General features: G+C 43.7%; 1 protein-coding gene across 2 annotated transcripts in view; it reads right to left on the reverse strand.

The window, feature by feature from the left end:
• The window catches only part of TBX15 (T-box transcription factor 15), a 103,761-nt gene that overhangs the window by 30,750 nt on the left and 54,828 nt on the right, over positions 1–18,183 (reverse strand). For both annotated transcript variants that reach the window (XM_063128929.1, XM_063128930.1), the window contains exons 3-5: positions 5,162–5,263; positions 2,016–2,187; positions 868–1,035 (exon numbers count right to left, since the gene is read on the reverse strand). In XM_063128929.1, the coding sequence (XP_062984999.1) occupies positions 868–1,035; positions 2,016–2,187; positions 5,162–5,263 (442 nt within the window). The remainder of the gene's footprint in view (positions 1–867; positions 1,036–2,015; positions 2,188–5,161; positions 5,264–18,183) is intronic.

Genomic DNA, 18,183 nt, shown 5'->3' on the forward strand with positions numbered 1-18,183 from the left:
GGTGGAGGGGGATGATCTCGCGATATGATGATCATGAGATACCACACCCCCACCTCTGTCCACATGCAGCACGTGACGTCCTGGGAGGATGTTGTGCCCATCATTTTAAAAAAAATTCAAGACGGGTGCAGGAGCGCTCCTTTGAAAAAGTAAGTGTTTTTTTTTTAAAAAAAACCTCACGCTCCCCACCCACCCCCCAGCCCATGTCCCAGCTCCTCGTGGTTACTCATGAGGAGCCGTGACGAAACTGGGACGCCCGGCCACACCTCCCGCGGTCTCGGGATCATCCTGGGACTACAGGAAGAAGCGGGATTTAAGTGTGGGGCCATATCCCAGGGAAATGGAGGGATTATCCCTCCTGCTTCCAGGATCCCCTGTGCGTCATGTGGATGTACAGGTACGATCCCAGGACAATCCCCAGGATTTCACCCCGTCTAGCCATGCCCTAAGAAACAAAAGCATGCAAATGTGCATGGGAGGGGGGATTTGTGCATCTAGGGAGAATTTGCTCATTTTCGCAAGTGCGAATTTGCACAAATTCAGGAAACTGAGGAAAAAATCTGATTCTGTCCATGAGTGAATGACAGAACAAAAGGCACCTGACAATCCCTGAAATGCAGACAAAACAGCTTTCACAACATCCCTGCACCCCGAATAGAGGCTGGAAGCTATCTCCACCCCTCCGGGGTTGATTGGGCAAGCTGGTCCCGCACAGCTCTGCTTTCTTTAAGGGGCAGGACTGAAATTCTCTTTCTGTCCCATGAAATAAAAGTTGTCAACTGTCTCTCATGGTTCACGAGAGGATAAAATCCAGAGGTGGGTTATCATATGAGTTACTGAGTCTTTTTATTTATTTATTTTTATTACCTGCTGGTTTTGATAAGCGGTGACTGTGGTGAAGACTGTCTCTGGGAAGTTGAAGGATTTCACCCCATCACCTGTGGGGACTGGCTTTGTGGGAGACAGGTCACTGCTAAAATCTTTGCGGATCACATGGACGCGTGGTTGATACTTGTGCATTGAGTGCAGGATTATCTTTGAAAAGAGCAAAGGAAAGAGAAAATTATTTGAAATGTACTATGTTCTGTATATACTATAATTTCAGCACTGAGATTTAGGGAGGTGCACTGCACACCCCAAATTTTACCCTACTGAGTTCAGAATTTTAATCTGGGTACTAGTGGAGTTCAAGCTGGCCTTGCAATGCAGCAGCATGAAACAAGGAGATATGTGGGAAGGGGGATTGATGAAGGTAAGAACTGGTTCCCAAATAGGGTTGCAGGACTTTTTAAAGGCAGCAACATTATTTGGGCCAGCATTGGTGGAATTCATTAGGCTGTTATCAGAGCTAGCATCTTCAGGTATTAGCCTGTTTCTATGAGAATCTGGCAGTATGGGGAAAACTTTATCATGCAACAGAGACTCTGGCCAGATCTACACCAAGCAGAATATTGCACTATGAAGGCGGTATATAAAAGGCAGGAGCCACACTACTGCTTTATAGCAGTACTGAAATGCACTGATAACTGTTGGGGCCCACTGATGCATACCATATACTGTTTTCATACCACTATATCCTGCTTGGTGTGGCTCCTGCCTTTTATATACCACTTTCATGCTGCTTTCATAGTGCAATATCCTGCTTGGTGTAGATCTGTCCCTATATGGCTGTCTGGTAAGAACTATGGCTTCTCAAATTAATGCCTCAGAAATTGGATGCAGCCAGGTAAGGAAGCCCAGAGTAACACTTGTGCTAAATCTGTCTTCTGGTTCCCCTCCCACAGGTAAGATGGTAACATTCTAAGTGACGATGCAGGGTTCAACTAGAGGACTGTTATCCGAGGTTGCGGTGAAGGAGGCTTGGCGGGAGACCCCTTGGGAACTGCTGCCTGCAATTGAGATGGTGTTGCACCCTCCCACATTCCAAGTACTGAACTGGGAATTGCTTGGAGAAAGGCTGGTTGGTGAGGGAAGCTCAAAGCGTTACAAACGGGGTGTGCTTCTTTCTGACTTACATGGCCTTGGTCATCCAGCTCATTGTTGGTCAGTTTGAGTTTATCAAAACTGACAACTTGTCGCATCCAGGTGTCTCCAGATGCCAGGGAGTCAGGGTGGATATAAACCCTTGGAGGCACAGGGGAGTCAGCATTGCCTGCTACCATCCACTTGGAGCTGTGGTACACATATCTGTGAGAGACAAGGATGGGAGGATGGAGACTTAATTAAGATGTGTGTGAGCACGCATGCACGCACCCCACCTGTAGCTTCTTTCTCCTTCTTTCCTCCTTTTCTTCTATACTCACCAAATAGCAGCCAGGCTCTCAGATGATATGCACAGGCAGGAAACGCTGTGCGTCATCTTTAATGGAAACCAGATGATACCTGGAACCACTTCCTCACTTTTGCATCTCTATTAATCCTCTTTTCCAATTACTGTCCCTAAAAAACTTTGCACATGGGGCAGACTAATTGGTTAACCCTACTAATCCACAGATGAAAGCCTTCAGATATATTAGGAAATATTTCATGACTTGCAGATGACTCCTCTAACACACTCTGCACCTGCAGAGTGCCTCTTCTGTTTCTCAGATTACACTACGGGCATCATGATTCTGTCTCTAAAAATCCTTCGTGCCGTCTTCATTTTGATGTGTTTCAACATTGGCTGCTATATTGGTACTGTCCATTGAACTGAACAAGAACCATGTGCAGAGCTGCCCAAATTACAACATGCCAAAGCTGACATATTAGCCCAGCTTGAGAGAGTAGCTATCACTCCGGCATGAGGGATATATGAGGAAGTTGGGTGAAACTGAGAAGGACAGGGGCACACTAACAGAACCTGCCAGCCTGGATAGGATTTCTTAAGGACCGCCACAGATCTCTTAAAGACCCCAGAAATACAACTAGGAAGGAATATGGTGTTTGATTATTCCCAAACCTCTTCAATTGACTGGAGAGGCATCTGGGGGAAAACTTTATTAGCAAGTTGACTATTAACAATCATACCATTTGCTACTAGAGATGTTAGCAATAAATAATTCTGAAATTTTACCCCCAAACTTTCCAAATAATGAAACCACAATAGGTGGCATCAGAACCCCTGGATTTTCTCTTTCAAAACAGGAACTGCCTTTGTTTTTGAGGCCTGGCGTTAATCTACGCGGGTGTTTTGGTGCAGAGGGAGAAGCACTTCGGGGGAGTTTGAGACACACAACACTGACGCCTACCTGCAGCAACAACCCCACAGCCTCCCTTTTCAAAAGGCCCATTTTTGCAGAGTCCTTTTAGGGCATCTTTGTTTCCTTAGATGCAACTTCCATGTGGTTTGGCTGCACTGTGCACCATTCCTCTGAAGTGTGGGCCTTTCCTCAGAGAGGGCGAGGCTGCTGCTGCTGCTGCTGCTGCTCTCGGTTTGCCCCAAACACTTGTTTTGGCAGGAAAGCCTACTCCTACTCACACACATACACAGGGAAATGCATGGATTTTTTGCTTTTTCCTTCTCAGCCAGCTTTTAATTTTATTTATTTACACCACCTGAGCCCACATGGTTGCCTTTTGCCTAAAAGACAACTCTTGCTGTCATTGGGGGAGGGGGGCATTGTCCCCAGCTTTGATAGGGAGGACACTAGGGCAGGATCTACACTACTGCTTTAAAGCACTTTATAACAGTTTTGACAACTGTTGGGGCCCAGGACACACACTCCATATACAGTTGTCAAACCTGTTGAAGGTGGTGCACGCGTGTGTGTTTCTGAGTACATCCCATACACTGAATGTGCTCTAGTGATGATGGCATCCAATGATTTCTGAAGGGCGACGATATTTGCCGGGGGGACATTAGAGCAAGGTTACTGGAGTTTCTGCAAATCTACTCATTTAGTGGTGGAGCTGGGCAAGTTCCTGAACACCTTGTGTCTGTGGCACTTTTTGTGTCAGACAGAGAAGGTAACCAGGTTGGCAACTGCTTGAGAGCCCCAACCAAACCAGCACCTGGGATGGGTTAGAAGTTGCGTCCCACAGGGATGATGACTAAGAGCCTTGTCATCCAAGTACATCATCCTCTGAATTGTTTCCCCATTCTTTGCCCAGTTCAACACAGCAGATGGGCTCAGCACTGTGAGTCTTGTATTTATTTATTTATTTATTTATTTATTACATTTTTATACCGCCCAATAGCCGAAGCTCTCTGGGGTGATTCCTGGGGTGCTTCCAAGTGAGACCTTTCTTTTCATGCAATTGCCTCATTCACAAAATTTTACAGGAAGTCTAGATGGCATGGCCTTCAACTTGTAACCCTCCTGTTTTTTTGCATCACATTTTCAATCTTTTTTCTTTGTACAAAAGAATTGTTCAGGAGGAAAAGATGGGATCGCTGCACAACATCTTTTGACTGTCAGTGCCCTCCATGTGGTAGCACCTCTGCTCTCCCAATGTGGAATGTTTTGGAAGTGAGCTATTCCATATAAGTTGCTCAGTGAGACAGCTCCACGTCCCTCCTCCCTAAACCCTGTGGAGACACAATTTGTGTGGCTGCGTACGTAACGCTTCCTACACTTTGTCCCTCCCTCAATTCATTTTTAGCTCAGTGAGACATGCAAGAGAAATGATTCATTCCCGTATTTTATATGGCACACTCCTAAATAACTGTTTTCTTTATGCATTGGTTGCCCATATGTTTCCGAGCCCAGCTGAAAGTGCTGGTTTTATCCATGAAAGCTTTAAATGGCTTTGAGCCTAAATTACACGAAGAACTACCTTCTCCCATACCAGCCTGCCCACATGCTGGGGTTATCAGCAGAGAACAAGGGGGAGAGCTTTTCAATGGTGGGCACATACTTCTGAAATTGGCTTCCAGGTGGCCTAGTTTTTTAAAATAAATAAATTTGGGACATCCCTGGGAATTTTGGTCTTGACACTGGGGCCTTAGCTAGACCTAAGGTTTATCCCAGAATCATCCCAGGGTCATCCCTGCCTGCTCCCAGGATCCCTTGTGTGTCATTTAGATGCACAGGGATGACCCCAGGACAATCCCGGGATAAACCTTAGGTCTAGCTAAGGCCTGGGTTTCCTTTCTCTTGATAAGGGTGAATGCTTCCCTCAAGCTTTCTTGTTCTCAATAGAGCATTTAAAATGGTTCTTATTCCTAAGTAGTTCTTACCTGTACCTCTTGTTATCCACTGGCACAATGTCCATGGCTATGTAATACTGCTGGTGAGGGTCCAACCCTGTAATCTTCACTCTCATTGCAGGAAACATTCTCCTACAAAAGTGAAGACACACACACACACAGAGAGAGAGAGAGAGAGAGATTGGTCAATGCAGTAATTATGATTAGCCTAACAGAGCTTTCTTTGCTGATATAAAAATGCACCTAACTTCAATAGAAATGATGGAACATAGGGAACCTGTTCTATACTGAGTCATTTAGCCCACTACTGCCTACTGCAACTGGCAGTAGCTCTCCAACGTCTTAGGCAGATGTCCACCTTTCCCAGTACTGCTACCTAAGCAGGGCCAGTGCTACCATAGAGGCCACTCAGGCGGCCGCCTAGAGTGCCAAGCTAAGAGGGGTGCCGGGCACAGTGCAGCACTCACGCGCGTTGGCTGTGAGCCGGCCCAGCCCAAGGATCCAGTTGGGCCTGGGCGGGCGAGATGGCGCCCTGCGCCCGCCCAGCTGAAGCGAAGCCAGGGACGCTGGGGTGGGGGTGGGGTGGCTCCACGTTCGGACTTCCAAAACGTGCCCGGAAGAGAGAGAGAGAGAGAGAATGTATGGGGTGCATGGGGTCTTTGAGTGAATGCATATGTTCATGTGTGGTTTTGTTTGGAGTGAGTGATGCTGAGTGTATGCGTGTGTGTGTGTGTGTGTGTGTGTGTGTGTGTGTGAGTTGGGGGGGATGATTTGGAGGTGATATTCCTATTAAATAATGCATTTTAGACCCATAGACGTTCCTTTCCAATTTGTTTGCTATAATTGGCATGACGTATTTCTTGCACTTTAAAATAAATTAAGCAGTTTCAAGTTTTGTGCTTCTTATTTTTTCCAAGAAACATATGTTCTTAAAAATCAAAGTTGGCATTTTTTGGGTGGGGGGCGGTGAAAGTAGCTCACCTTGCCTAGGGCGCAAAATCTTCTGGCACTGGCCCTGTACCTAAGATCCTTTTAGCTGGGACTTTCTTAAGCATAGCATGTGGCTCCTCCCTAACTTTTGAACACTGTGAGATACTTGAAGTAGGGTGACCATATGACTGTATTTGCCCAGATTTGTCCGGGCTTTTGATGGCAAATCCGGGGGGGGGGGAGGGGAAATCCGGATTTTTTCAAAGAGCAGCTCTAATGGGAATTAACTAAAATACTTATAACTCTGTCATTTTTTAAGATAAAGGCATGAAACTTGGCACAATGGTAGCTCTTAGGAAGGGCTTTAGTCTTACCAAATTTGAAACAGATCCATTCATCCATTGATTTTTTAGAATTTTTTTAAAAATTGAGGTTTTAAAATTATTATTTTTAAAATTGTCATTTTTAAAGATAAAGAGATGAAACTTTGCACCATGATAGGATTTAGGTAGAGCTTTAGCCACACCAAATTTGAAACATATCTGTTCATCCATTGATTTCTTAGGAATTTTTTTAAAATTGAGGTTTTTAAATTATTATTTTTAAACCATCATTTTTAGAGATAAAGAGCTGAAAGTTGGCACCATGATAGCTTTTAGGTAGAGCTTTAGCCATACCAAATTTGAAACAGATCTGTTCATACATTGATTTTTAGGATTTTTTTTTAAATTTGAGGATTTATTTTTTTTTAAAAAAAATTATTTTTAAAGATAAAGAGATGAAATTTGCACCATGATTGCTCTTAACAAGGACTTTAGCTATGCCAAGTTTGAAAAAGATCTGTCCATCCATTGAGTTTTAGGACTTTTTAAAAAAGTTTGAGGTTTTAAAATTATTTTTTTAAAATGACATTTTTAAAAGATAAAGGGCTGAAGGTTGGCACCATGATAGCTCTTAAGGAGAGATTTAGCCATGCCAGGTTTGAATCAGATCTGTTCATCCATATTTTTGTTAGGATTTTTTTTAAAGTTCAAAGTTTTAAAATTATTGTGTTTTAAAACTGTTGGAGCCATATCTTTCAAACTCAGGTTGTCAAACCTCCTCTTTAGGGTTTCGCATATTGAGCAGTTTCAGCCCTTGGCATTAAGGGGATCTCCAGTCTTTAGGTAAACTGCCACAACACCCAGCCTCATGTTAGTGTAGAGAAACGTATGACAATTATACACAAGCTTTTAAAAATTGGAAAAAAAAAAAAAAAAAGCCAGCCATCTGGCCGGCCAGTAGCAAACCCTGTTGCAATGAGTGAAGATACAGTCAGAAAATATATTTGAGGGAAGGGGAGAATGTAACACAGAGAGTATAGCAAAAGCTTCAAAGTACAGCAAAACCTACAAAAGTAGGAGTGAGAGAAGTTAATTTCAGATACATTGAATCTCTCACTTGTTCTTTATTTCAGTGATTTTAACATTAAGATGCTATGTAGAACAGATTTGTCTTAAAAGTGTGCTGTAAAATCAGACATGTGACCAAGGCTATGTTTGGGTGGGTACGCCCCCTTGGTGCTGGACACGCCCCCTTGGGGGCCGGCCATGTTGTCCTCCCTTTTGGTTTCCAAAATATAGTCACCCTACTTGAAGATAGAGCCAACTTTAGTCCAGCCACTAATTATTTCAACTACTTGACCACCTGTACACTGTTTAAAGTTTTGATATCTAAGTTCTTATAGCCAAATTTGTTCCCATAAAACAGGGTTTGCACAACTTGTGAAGTTTGCAAGCTGCACATAGCTACCAGCCATGTATTGTGGTCTATCTACCCTATCCTCTCCCAATGTTTAGTAGAAGAAAATAGAGATACTCCCTTCTCCCCTGCTGCTCCCACCCATCATCACCTCTGAGTGATCTCCTAGCAACTGTGACATGGCCATCATGTCCAAAATAACTTCCATAAGAGATATTTAAGAGAGAATCCCTTTATAGAAAGAATTCACATTTACACTGATCTAAAATTATAGGTTCTGGAATTATATCAGTCCTTTTGCTCTATCAGCTCTATATCAAAATTCTTGTCATCCAATTTTCTTTTTGGGGTTTGGAGTTTCATATAAACTGGTCTTGCTTCTGAAAGGGAATCAATGCTTTGGCAATCTTTTATTGTTCTGTTTTTCTTGCAGAGAAAGAACAAAGGTTGCTTGGATCAAGACCTCGCAGTTGCTGATGAACAGAAGAATGGAGAAGAACAGAGCTTTGACATATGCTCAGACACTAGCTAGCGAAAATGGAGTGCATCTAGTAATTTAGGATTGGTACCTGCACTGATAAGAAAACCCAGAATATTATTGCTTGACATTTCCTGGTTCCTCTGTATTTTCTGCATAGTTTTAGCCTTGGATTGGGGGTGGGGGGTGTTTCCTAGTGCTTGTTTGACCCCCTGTTGTTTTTAATTCTGTCTCCTGACTCCTAACTGAGCAGAGAAGAAAAGAGGAATCCAGCTGGATCCTAATAGGCTGGAGTGCTGGGCTGAAAACAACAGAATAAAATTTAATAGGGATAAATGCCAAGTTCTACACCTAGGAAAAAGAAACCAAATGCACAATTACAAGATGGGGGATACTTGGCTCAGCAATACTACAAGCAAGAAGGATCTTGGTATTGTTATAGATCACAAGCTGAATATGAGCCAACAGTGTGATGTGGCTGCAAAAAAAGCAAATGCTCTTTTGGGCTGCATTAATAGAAGTATAGCTTCCAAATCGCGCGAGGTACTGCTTCCCCTCTATTTGGCCCTAGTTAGGCCTCATCTAGAGTATTGCGTCCAGTTCTGGGCTCCACAATTCAAGAAGGACGCAGACAAGCTGGAGCGTGTTCAGAGGAGGGCGACCAGGATGATCAGGGGTCTGGAAACAAAGCCCTATGAAGAGAGACTGAAAGAACTGGGCATGTTGAGCCTGGAGAAGAGAAGACTGAGGGGACACATGGTAGCACTCTTCAAATACTTAAAAGGCTGTCACACAGAGGAGGGCCAGGATCCCTTCTTGATCATCCCAGAATGCAGGTCACGGAATAACGGGCTCAAGTTACAGGAAGCCAGCTTCTGGCTGGACATCAGGAAAAACATCCTGACTGTTAGAACACTATGACAATGGAATCAGTTCCCTAGGGAGGTTGTGGGCTCTCCCACACTAGAGGCCTTCAAGAGGCAGCTGGACAAGCATCTATCAGGGATGCTTTAGGGTGGATTCCTGCATTGAGCAGGGGTTTGGACTCAATGGCCTTATAGGCCCCTTCCAACTCTGCTATTCTATAATTCAATGATTCTGATTGATTGCTGCATTTAATTGATTGTTTTATTGTGCTGTTTGTTTTTAATGTGCATTTGGATTTAGAAATAAATAAATAAATAAATAAATAAATAAATAAATAAGACTATTCACAAAATCCTACCAAAGGCAAAGCATGGACAGTACTTTATCAGGGGAAGAGACCATAATATAGAGGCTTCTCTGGCAGATAGAGGCAGTTGTGGTATGTGCAACCTTCCTGGTTTTGTAAACCCAGGTAATTTAAAATCCAGGACATTTGTTAGCCATTACACATAACTGTGCACTATGTTCAAGTTTGGTAGGCGTCATGACCCAGGAATCCAGCAGTGATATTGGACTCTGATGCCGATGATCCAGTGGTGCCCACAAAGGAACTCCAGGTCCAAGCACTACTACAGAGCCTTCAGAGACCCCTGAGCCTGAGTCTCCAGAGACCCCTGAGCCCAAGCCTGTAGGGACCCCTGAGCCTGAGTCTCCAGAGACCCCTGAGCCTAGCCCCAGTACTGGACCAGCACCCTCATCTACAAGAGCCCCACATTCCAGGGAGCCAATGCATCAATGGCAACAGCGTGCCAGGCATGTGCTCTTGGAAAGACGGAGGAGTGTTAGGCTATAAGCCAGAGGCCTGTCCCTTTAAGGCTTCTGGTCTGAGGGAAAGGGTGGAGTCGGGGACCACAACATAAAAGGCTTCAGTTTGGCCTCAGACTTTGTCAGAGCAAGTTGCTCACTAGGACCTTGCTGCCAGCCCCGTGGGCAACTGCTTGGTCCAGAACTGGACAGTAGGTCACACATTGTGCAGGCATGATCCAACCTAACTTTGGTCTCACTGGTGGTCTTGGAAAAGTCATCTAACTCTCAGTGGGTTTTCTGTAAAATGGGAGAATTAAGGGGTCCACTTTATAGATTTGTCATGAGGATGCATAGGAAGAGCATTCCAACACTTTGCATTCCGAAATTAAAATTCAGGCATAGCTAGTTTGGATTTTCAGATATTCTCATGAAAAATCAAATTTGGGGAAATTAATTTAGGGCCTTCCCAATTCTTGACCCACCAAGGTGGATGCAGCCCAGCAGCCATGTACAGTGAGGTTCGATAACCAGGGGGCTTAATAGATCCTGTGGTTTGCAGGGAGTGCGAAAACAAAGAAACTGCCAAATTATACAGCTACTGGGCCATTTTTTGTTTGGTACATCGCAAGGAGTTCATGCCTTGTGAACAACTTCCATGATTGTTTTCAGGTCATGGTGTGTTGATGTGGTGACATGTTTACTACTGTGGCAGAATGTATACATTTCAGTTATGGCCACCTTGATGTCATACCCTCAAAAAGAAAGAAAGGGGAAGCTGTTAAAGAAGGCATACTGTGGGGGTACCAGATCCCCTGATGCTGAGATCATGAGAAACTCAGGGTTGGGGCAGGTGCCTGTGATCTAGGTGGAGGTGGGGGTGGGTTCCTGCAGACCATGGAGTGGAGCCTTATGGAGTGGGTGGAATCTAGTAGAGGTAACAGAACCCCCTAGGCTAAGGGTCCCTGTCAGTGCCTAGTGGCTCAGGATGGAGACACACATACAAACGTGATAGGGGTGGGTGGGGATGGAAGTAATAGTAAAATAGAAAATCGCATAGTTCCTTGATTCTGTCCCCTCACACTGAGATTTCAGTCCTTCCCTTGGAGACTGTGAAGGTAAACCTCTAAGGCCATTGTGGCGTTACACCCCACATGTCAATTCCAAATGTATGTCTGCAGTTTGTAAGTCTGTGGTTTTTAGAATGTTGGCCTGAGTGGGCGGAGTTAGAATGTCTTGGGAGGGGGGAGGAGTGATATATATAAGGGAAGGACTGAGGGGATTGGGAGTTCTTGTTCTTGTTCTTTCCAGGAAAGCTTTTCAGGGAGACTTGTTAGGTCCTCTTAGAGTCTGTAGTGCTCTCTGTGTTTATGGTACTTAAGTTCAGGGAAATTTGAGAGTCAGTGTAGTGAGTGGTGTCTTTAGAGTGTGGTGTGCACGTAGTGGATGTATATTAATCAATACTGATAATAAAGAAAGTTCAAGAGTGATTGTGTGAGAAAAAGGAAAGCGCGAATGTGAATGAGTGACTGGATTGTATGGAAGGTTTCAAAAAGGTTTTTAAATGTTGTTATTTGAAACAAAGCTTATGAACTTTTAAAAATAATTTTTGATTGTTTTGTTTTTAAAACTACCACAAAAATCCCACGTGTCTGTTTGGCGTTTATCATCTTAAGTTTACACATTCAGCACCCACTCTGACAATCATTCACCTAAGTAGATATAACTCACAGCGCATTATTATATATATTAAAATCCATTCTCCATTTTAAACCCCTTTCTCCACATAGTTTGGAGGAAGGTGGGTATTATCCCTTGCCTCAGGCGTATCAAGCGGTGGTGCTTGGCTTGAGCAGGGAGTAGCCTCGGCCAGGTCTGGTGTTCAGAGCCTGTGTCGCCCCATAAGAAGTGGTGGCAGACGTGAGGTCTGGTGTTCAGAGCCTGTGCCGTGGCAGCCATAGCTAGACCTAAGGTTTATCCCTGGATCGTCCAGGGGTCAAACCTGTTCATCTAGGTGACACACAGGGGATCCAGTGCTCAGGCAGGGGCGAACCCTGGATGATCCCAGGATAAACCTTAGGTCTAGCTGTGGCCTAAATGTCAAACACTGAGCTCCAGAAGCCCTATGTGCTATGTGATGTATTCAGGCATAGTGAACTAATTGTCCCTTAAGAACAATGTGGCCTTCCATTAGTCTGGGAGAACAGACAGCACATATTATAGAACATTCTTTCGCACTGAAAGATTGATGCGCTGGTTTCATTTAAGTGTTGTGTGTACACCCCTCAATTGATGACTACATAGATCAGTTTTGCTTGATAAATAACTATCTGTCTAGTGTCATTCTGGTATTTCCCAATGGGCATAGTTTCTGAACACAGAGCATTATAACCTCTGGGCTCAGTATACATCAAGGAGATGGTAACAACTGGAATTCTACAACTACCTTTAATCCTCTGTTACTTCAAAGTGTTGTACTCAAATAATGGAAGCAAGAAATCATACCTAATGGTGGATACAATGCTTTCTACTCATGGAACATAAATTCATGTTCACATTTAGTGTGGTCAAAGCACTTACATATATTCACTCAGGCAGCTTCGCAGCAAGATAAGTCACTATTAATATCTCTACATTGCAAACCGGAAAAGGGGACTGATGAGAAAATAGTAGCTTACTCAAGGCCACCTGATGAGTTTATAGCTGATGTGAGATTTTAACTTCCTTTCTTCGGCACTAGAGCAATCAGTATATATTTAAAATAGATTTGTACTGAAATTTAAACACACACTCCTTTCTCGAAGATAAAAATCCATTTACAAAAGGCAGAATATCACCCGCTCGGTATAGAGTTTAACCATTCAAATTGATCATCACTCAGTGACAAAGAGTTATTTATAAAAATGGCAATTGATTCTTATTTAACATGTTAAAATGGATTTGAGAATTTGCAGCAAGATATCAGTATAACCAATTAAATAATATCTCACAATTTCTCCAGCTATTCTTGTAGTGAGCATAAACCAGTCTAGCAAACAGTAGTGCATTTAATACTACCTCATATTTCTTGCTAGGAACTATATCTAGTATGAAATTAAGAAGATAAACAAGATGACCCTTAGGTAATATTAACATAAGTAATGGACACTGTTGCTTGGGTAATCGTTTTCCAATATGTTTGAGCTTTGCAACACACCCACCACTTGTGGGGGGGAAATCTGCTCCATTTTTATCCCAGTATAAACTGTTTCTATATCCAACTTTATAGATATTGTCTGATTTCAAAGGTGTTGAATGCCCTTGCATTGCCATTTTTATACTGTTCTCTCTTGGTGTTAAGCTCCGAGGAAACCAACTTCCAGGTCCAAAAAGGAAAGACCAAACTTCTGGTGAAATTTCCCTTTGTAGATTTGTTTCCCATTTTTGTTGATAAAATTTTACACCTGCAGTATTAATGTGTATTCAGTTTTTCAAAATCTGTTGAGTTGCTAAACTGTTAATATTTTCTGACTTGTGTTGACATAAAATTTCTTATCTGGAGATATTGAAATTAAGGAAACTGAAATTGGGGCAATCAGTAGCTAGCCATGATAGCTAGATGGAACCTCCACATTTAGAAGCATTATACCACTAAATAATAGATACTCATGCCAAACAATGGGAACGATGTCCTGCCTTCATGCCCTACTAACATGAATCCCAAAGGCCCTTAGCCAACGTTTGTTGGAAACCTCAGGCTGAATTAAATTATCTTCAAATCTGTACCAGCAAGCCTCTAATATTCTAACCAACATCTCATCAACTTACTTTCTCTCTTTGGTTATGTCAATAGAAATACAACGCCAGTTTCATAAGAGTCAGTCATATGAACAATCCCACAAAAATACAGCAACCGTATTCTAAAAAAAGCCCTCCGTGGACCTCCTGGATTTCAATAACTATAGACCAATATCAAATCTACCATTTTCAGGTAAGGTGATCAAGAGGGCAGTTGCTCATCAACTCCAAGCAGTTTTGGATGATACAGATTTTCTAGACCCATTTCAAACCAGCTTTAGAGTGGGATACGGAGTTGAGACAGCTATGGTTGCCTTAGTGGATGATCTCCGCATGATTATTGACAGGGGGAGTGTGTCCCTGCTGGTACTTTTGGACCTCTCAGCAGCTTTCAATGCCATCGACCATGGTATCCTTCTGGGAAGCCTGAGGGGACTGGGAATCGGGGGCACTGTCCTTCGGTGGTTCCGGTCCTACCTCTCGGGCAGGTTCCAGATGGTGATGCTTGGGGACAGCTGCTCCTCAAAAAAGGGCCAGCTGTGCCCCTTCCTAGAGTTAGAAGATGTAAAGATGGTAGTGCACACACTGGTAACTTCAAGGCTTGACTTCTGCAATGCGCTCTACATAAGGCTACCTTTGTGCCTAGTCTGGAAACTTCAATTAGTTCAAAATATGGCAGCCAGGCTGGTCACCGGTACACCTATGGGTGACCACATTACACCAGTCTTAAAATCTCTTCACTGGCTGCCAATTAGTTTCCGGGCAAAGTATAAAGAGTTGGTTATTACCTTTAAAGCCCTACATCGTTTGGGTCCAGGCTACCTGCGGGATCGCCTTCTCCCATACAATCTGCCCCACACACTCAGGTCTTCTGGAAATAATCTACTTCAGTCAGCAAAGACTAGGCTGACAACCATTACCCAGAGGACCTTCTCTTCTGCTGCTCCCAAACTGTGGAATAGTCTGCTGAAGGAGACTCGTCAGCTTGACAGTCTTTTAGCAATCAAGAAAGCTATCAAGACTGATCTCTTCCGGCAGGCCTATCCAGTAGAATTTTAGGATATTAAGATGCTTTTAGGATGTTTTTAGGATGTTTTTAACAGTGTATGCTATGTTTTTAATCAGTATTTTGTGTGTTTTATGCTTGTTGTTCCCCACCTCGATCCAATCAGAGAGGCGGGTAAGAAATAAATTATTATTATTATTATTATTATTATTATTATTATTATTATTATTATTATTATTTTAACTTGAGCAATAAGCCAAATTCACATTAATAGACTATGGGCCTTGCTAGACCTGCCGGGATAAGCCAGCAGGGAGGCAGGGCGACGGCTCGCTAACTTTAACGCGCGCTGCCCAGCCTCCTAGACGCACGACACGCAGGGACGACGGAAGCCCTGCAGCGTCAGCCATTTAAAAAAATTTTTTAAAGGGGCCACATGCGCCCGAAGACTCCGGAGAAGATAAGAGCCTTTTTAAAAAAAATTAAGCCCCCCACGCTCTCCCCGATGTCCGTGCCACCCGTCTCCCTCTCCCCGATGTCCGTCTCCCTTTCCCTGATGCCCATGGTGCCCGCTCTCCCTTTCCCTGATGCCCATGGTGCCCGCTCTCCCTTTCCCTGATGCCCATGGTGCCCGCTCTCCCTTTCCCTGATGCCCATGGTGCCCGCTCTCCCTTTCCCTGATGCCCATGGTGCCCGTACTCCCTCTCCCTCCACGTGTCCCATGTCGCCCTCCCTCGTCATTCCGTGTCACCCTCCCTCGTCGTTCCGTCTCGCCCTGTGCCCTCCCCCTCTCCTGGCGGTCCGGCCTTCCCCCCCCATCTACCCCCCGGGATCAAAAAAACCCCCCGGTGCGCTGTGCCAGGTCCGTGGCTTTTTGCGGCTACTCGCGAAGCAAGTAGCTGCAAAAAGCCACGGAAGTCTCTAGACGTTCTGCAGCCCCGGCCTCAGGCCAGAGCTGGGGAAAAGGCGCGCCATAAGTGACTTTGCTTATGGCGCGTTAGAGGAGGCTTCAGTGCGGCCTGGGGCCGGATTCCCCTGTGCGTCATGTGGAAGCACAGCAGGGAAACCGGCTCTCAAGGCGCTCTAAGGCCTCGTCTAGCAACGCCCTATGTCCCTGTGATCGTTTTCCCACAGTATATTCATCACAGTTATTTCTAGTGCTGGACAAAAAATATTAAAATTATGTGATTGTTTCTACACCCAATGGCAAATAATCATTTCATTTCTTATATTTCTATACCACCCAATAGCTAAAACTCTCTGGGTGGTTTCCAAAGATTAAAACACTTAAAGAATATAAAAAAAACATAATATAAAACCAATATACAAAAATATAACAATTTAAATAATCAACAGTAAATCCCAGGACTCATTAAAAACCTTATTTTATGCTGTCAAATGCATAGGAGTAGAAGGAAGTATTAACCTGGCATCAAAATTATGACAATATTGGTGCCAGGTGGACCTCACTGGAGAGAGCATCCCATAATTGGGGGAGGGGAACCACTGAGAAGACCCTCTCCCTTGTTGCCATCCTCTGAGCCTCCCTTGGAGGAGGCACTCAGAGGAGACCCTTAGATGATGAGTACAGTATATGGGTAGGTTCATACTAGGAGAGATGCTCCATGAGATATTGTGGTCCTGAGCTGTGTAATGCATCATTGGTTAAAAACAGCACCTTGAATTGGGCTCAGAAAAGTAGAGGCAGCCAGTGCAAGTGGGCCAAAATCAGCGTTATATGTTCAGACCTTCTGGGGGGGATCTACACTACTGCTTTTAAAGTGCTTTAAAGCACTTTGAAAACGTTTTGAAACCTGTATATGCAGTGTGTCCTGGGCCCCAACAGTTGTCAAAACTGTTATAAAGCGCTTTAAAGTGCTTTAAAGCAGTAGTGTAGATCCTCCCCTGGTCCCTGCTATCAATCTGGCCATTAACAGTAATAAACCAGGAGGCAAGAATGGGACTGTGAGATGGCCATTCTTCCAACTCCACCAGGATACAGTATGAAGGAAGCCCTCAATTGGTTTTCAAGCATCACAGCTCCTTAGCCCCTGTAGCTATCCTTCCAGGTTTTTTTTTTACTTAGGACTACCTCTATGCTGTCTGTAATTTTCTGAAGACCAGTCCACAAGGAACAGAGGGGGATTAAGCATGTCCTTTTTTTTAGATACCCTCAAAATGTAAAGCCTGCTCTTGCACAAAAATCCTGGCAGCTATTCACCTGAAAGTTAGTGTGCTTACTCCCCACAGAAGTAGCAAGTATCCCTGTAAATTTCATCCAAATTCTGCCCAATAATAATAATAATAATAATAATAATAATAATAATATGTTATCAGCAGTTCACTTCTTAAAAGCTATTTTATTTTATTACATTTGGCAAGCGTTATTCCCTTCTGTGGTGCTAAAATGCCTGTAAATATCTTCCAATTCTGCCTAAAGAGAAAAAAGGTTATGCCCATTTTTTCCCCCATGATAGTAAATAGGAGGCACATAGCCCCAGATTTCCAAATCTCGGCTCAGGTTCAGTACCTGAGTCGAAGCAGATGGCCTCTGAATCAGTCCAAGTAGAAATGGTCCATTTTCCAAAGTACAAACTGGGATCTGGAATTCAGTGCACACCTCTAGTTGGAAGTATGTAGCATGGAAAATCTCTTTTCAAACCAGTTCAGAATGGCATGAAAAGAATTGTCTGCGGAAATGTGTGATCTATTGCTCCACCTAGCTGTCGTTTCTTTCATTTCATCACCTTAAAGTTGGGATTTTTTAGCATAAGGTGTCTGTTGGCAATTGCATCTCACTTACTTTTTAAGGGTAATTCACAGAAGCAGAGGACAACCTTCCTGTTGCCAGAAAGGCAGGTAGTTAAATCTAAAATCACTAAAACTGCTATGGGGAGCCCTTCCAAAACTGCATCTTGGGAGAAAGAATGTGTATATTTGATGCAGTTGGCTTCATAGATGAATGTCAGATGAACCCACTCTTTAAAAGGAAAGATAAATTACTCTAAGGTGGCCTGGGGGCATTGCAGCATTTTTACCGCAAGAGTTTGTTAAACCTGCCAACTCAGATGGGCGCAACAAGTTGCATTCTATAGCCCAAGTCTTCCTAACCAGAGAGAGGAAGCTGGAGAACAGCTCAAAGGATATATCAGGTTTCCAGGGGCTGATGAGGAACCCAGATGCAGCCCTACGATTAGGAAAAGTGAGGTGAGATTTTTTGGATGCCATTCTGGATGGCAGAGAGAATGTGAGACCCATGGAACACAATCGACCAGGACATGATAACTGTGGTTCTGCTGAGAAAGCAAAATACTCAGCTGGTAAAAGGTGCTCTGAGCTACTACGGTCACCTGGGACTGCAGTGCCAAAGATGGATGTATAAGCATTCCTAGACTGGGAACGTGATCCTGCAGTGGGAATGCAACCCCATCTAGAACAGGTTGAACACCA

The sequence above is a fragment of the Elgaria multicarinata genome, chromosome 6, assembly GCF_023053635.1.
Source record: "Elgaria multicarinata webbii isolate HBS135686 ecotype San Diego chromosome 6, rElgMul1.1.pri, whole genome shotgun sequence".
NCBI classification, from domain to species: Eukaryota; Metazoa; Chordata; class Lepidosauria; order Squamata; family Anguidae; genus Elgaria; species Elgaria multicarinata.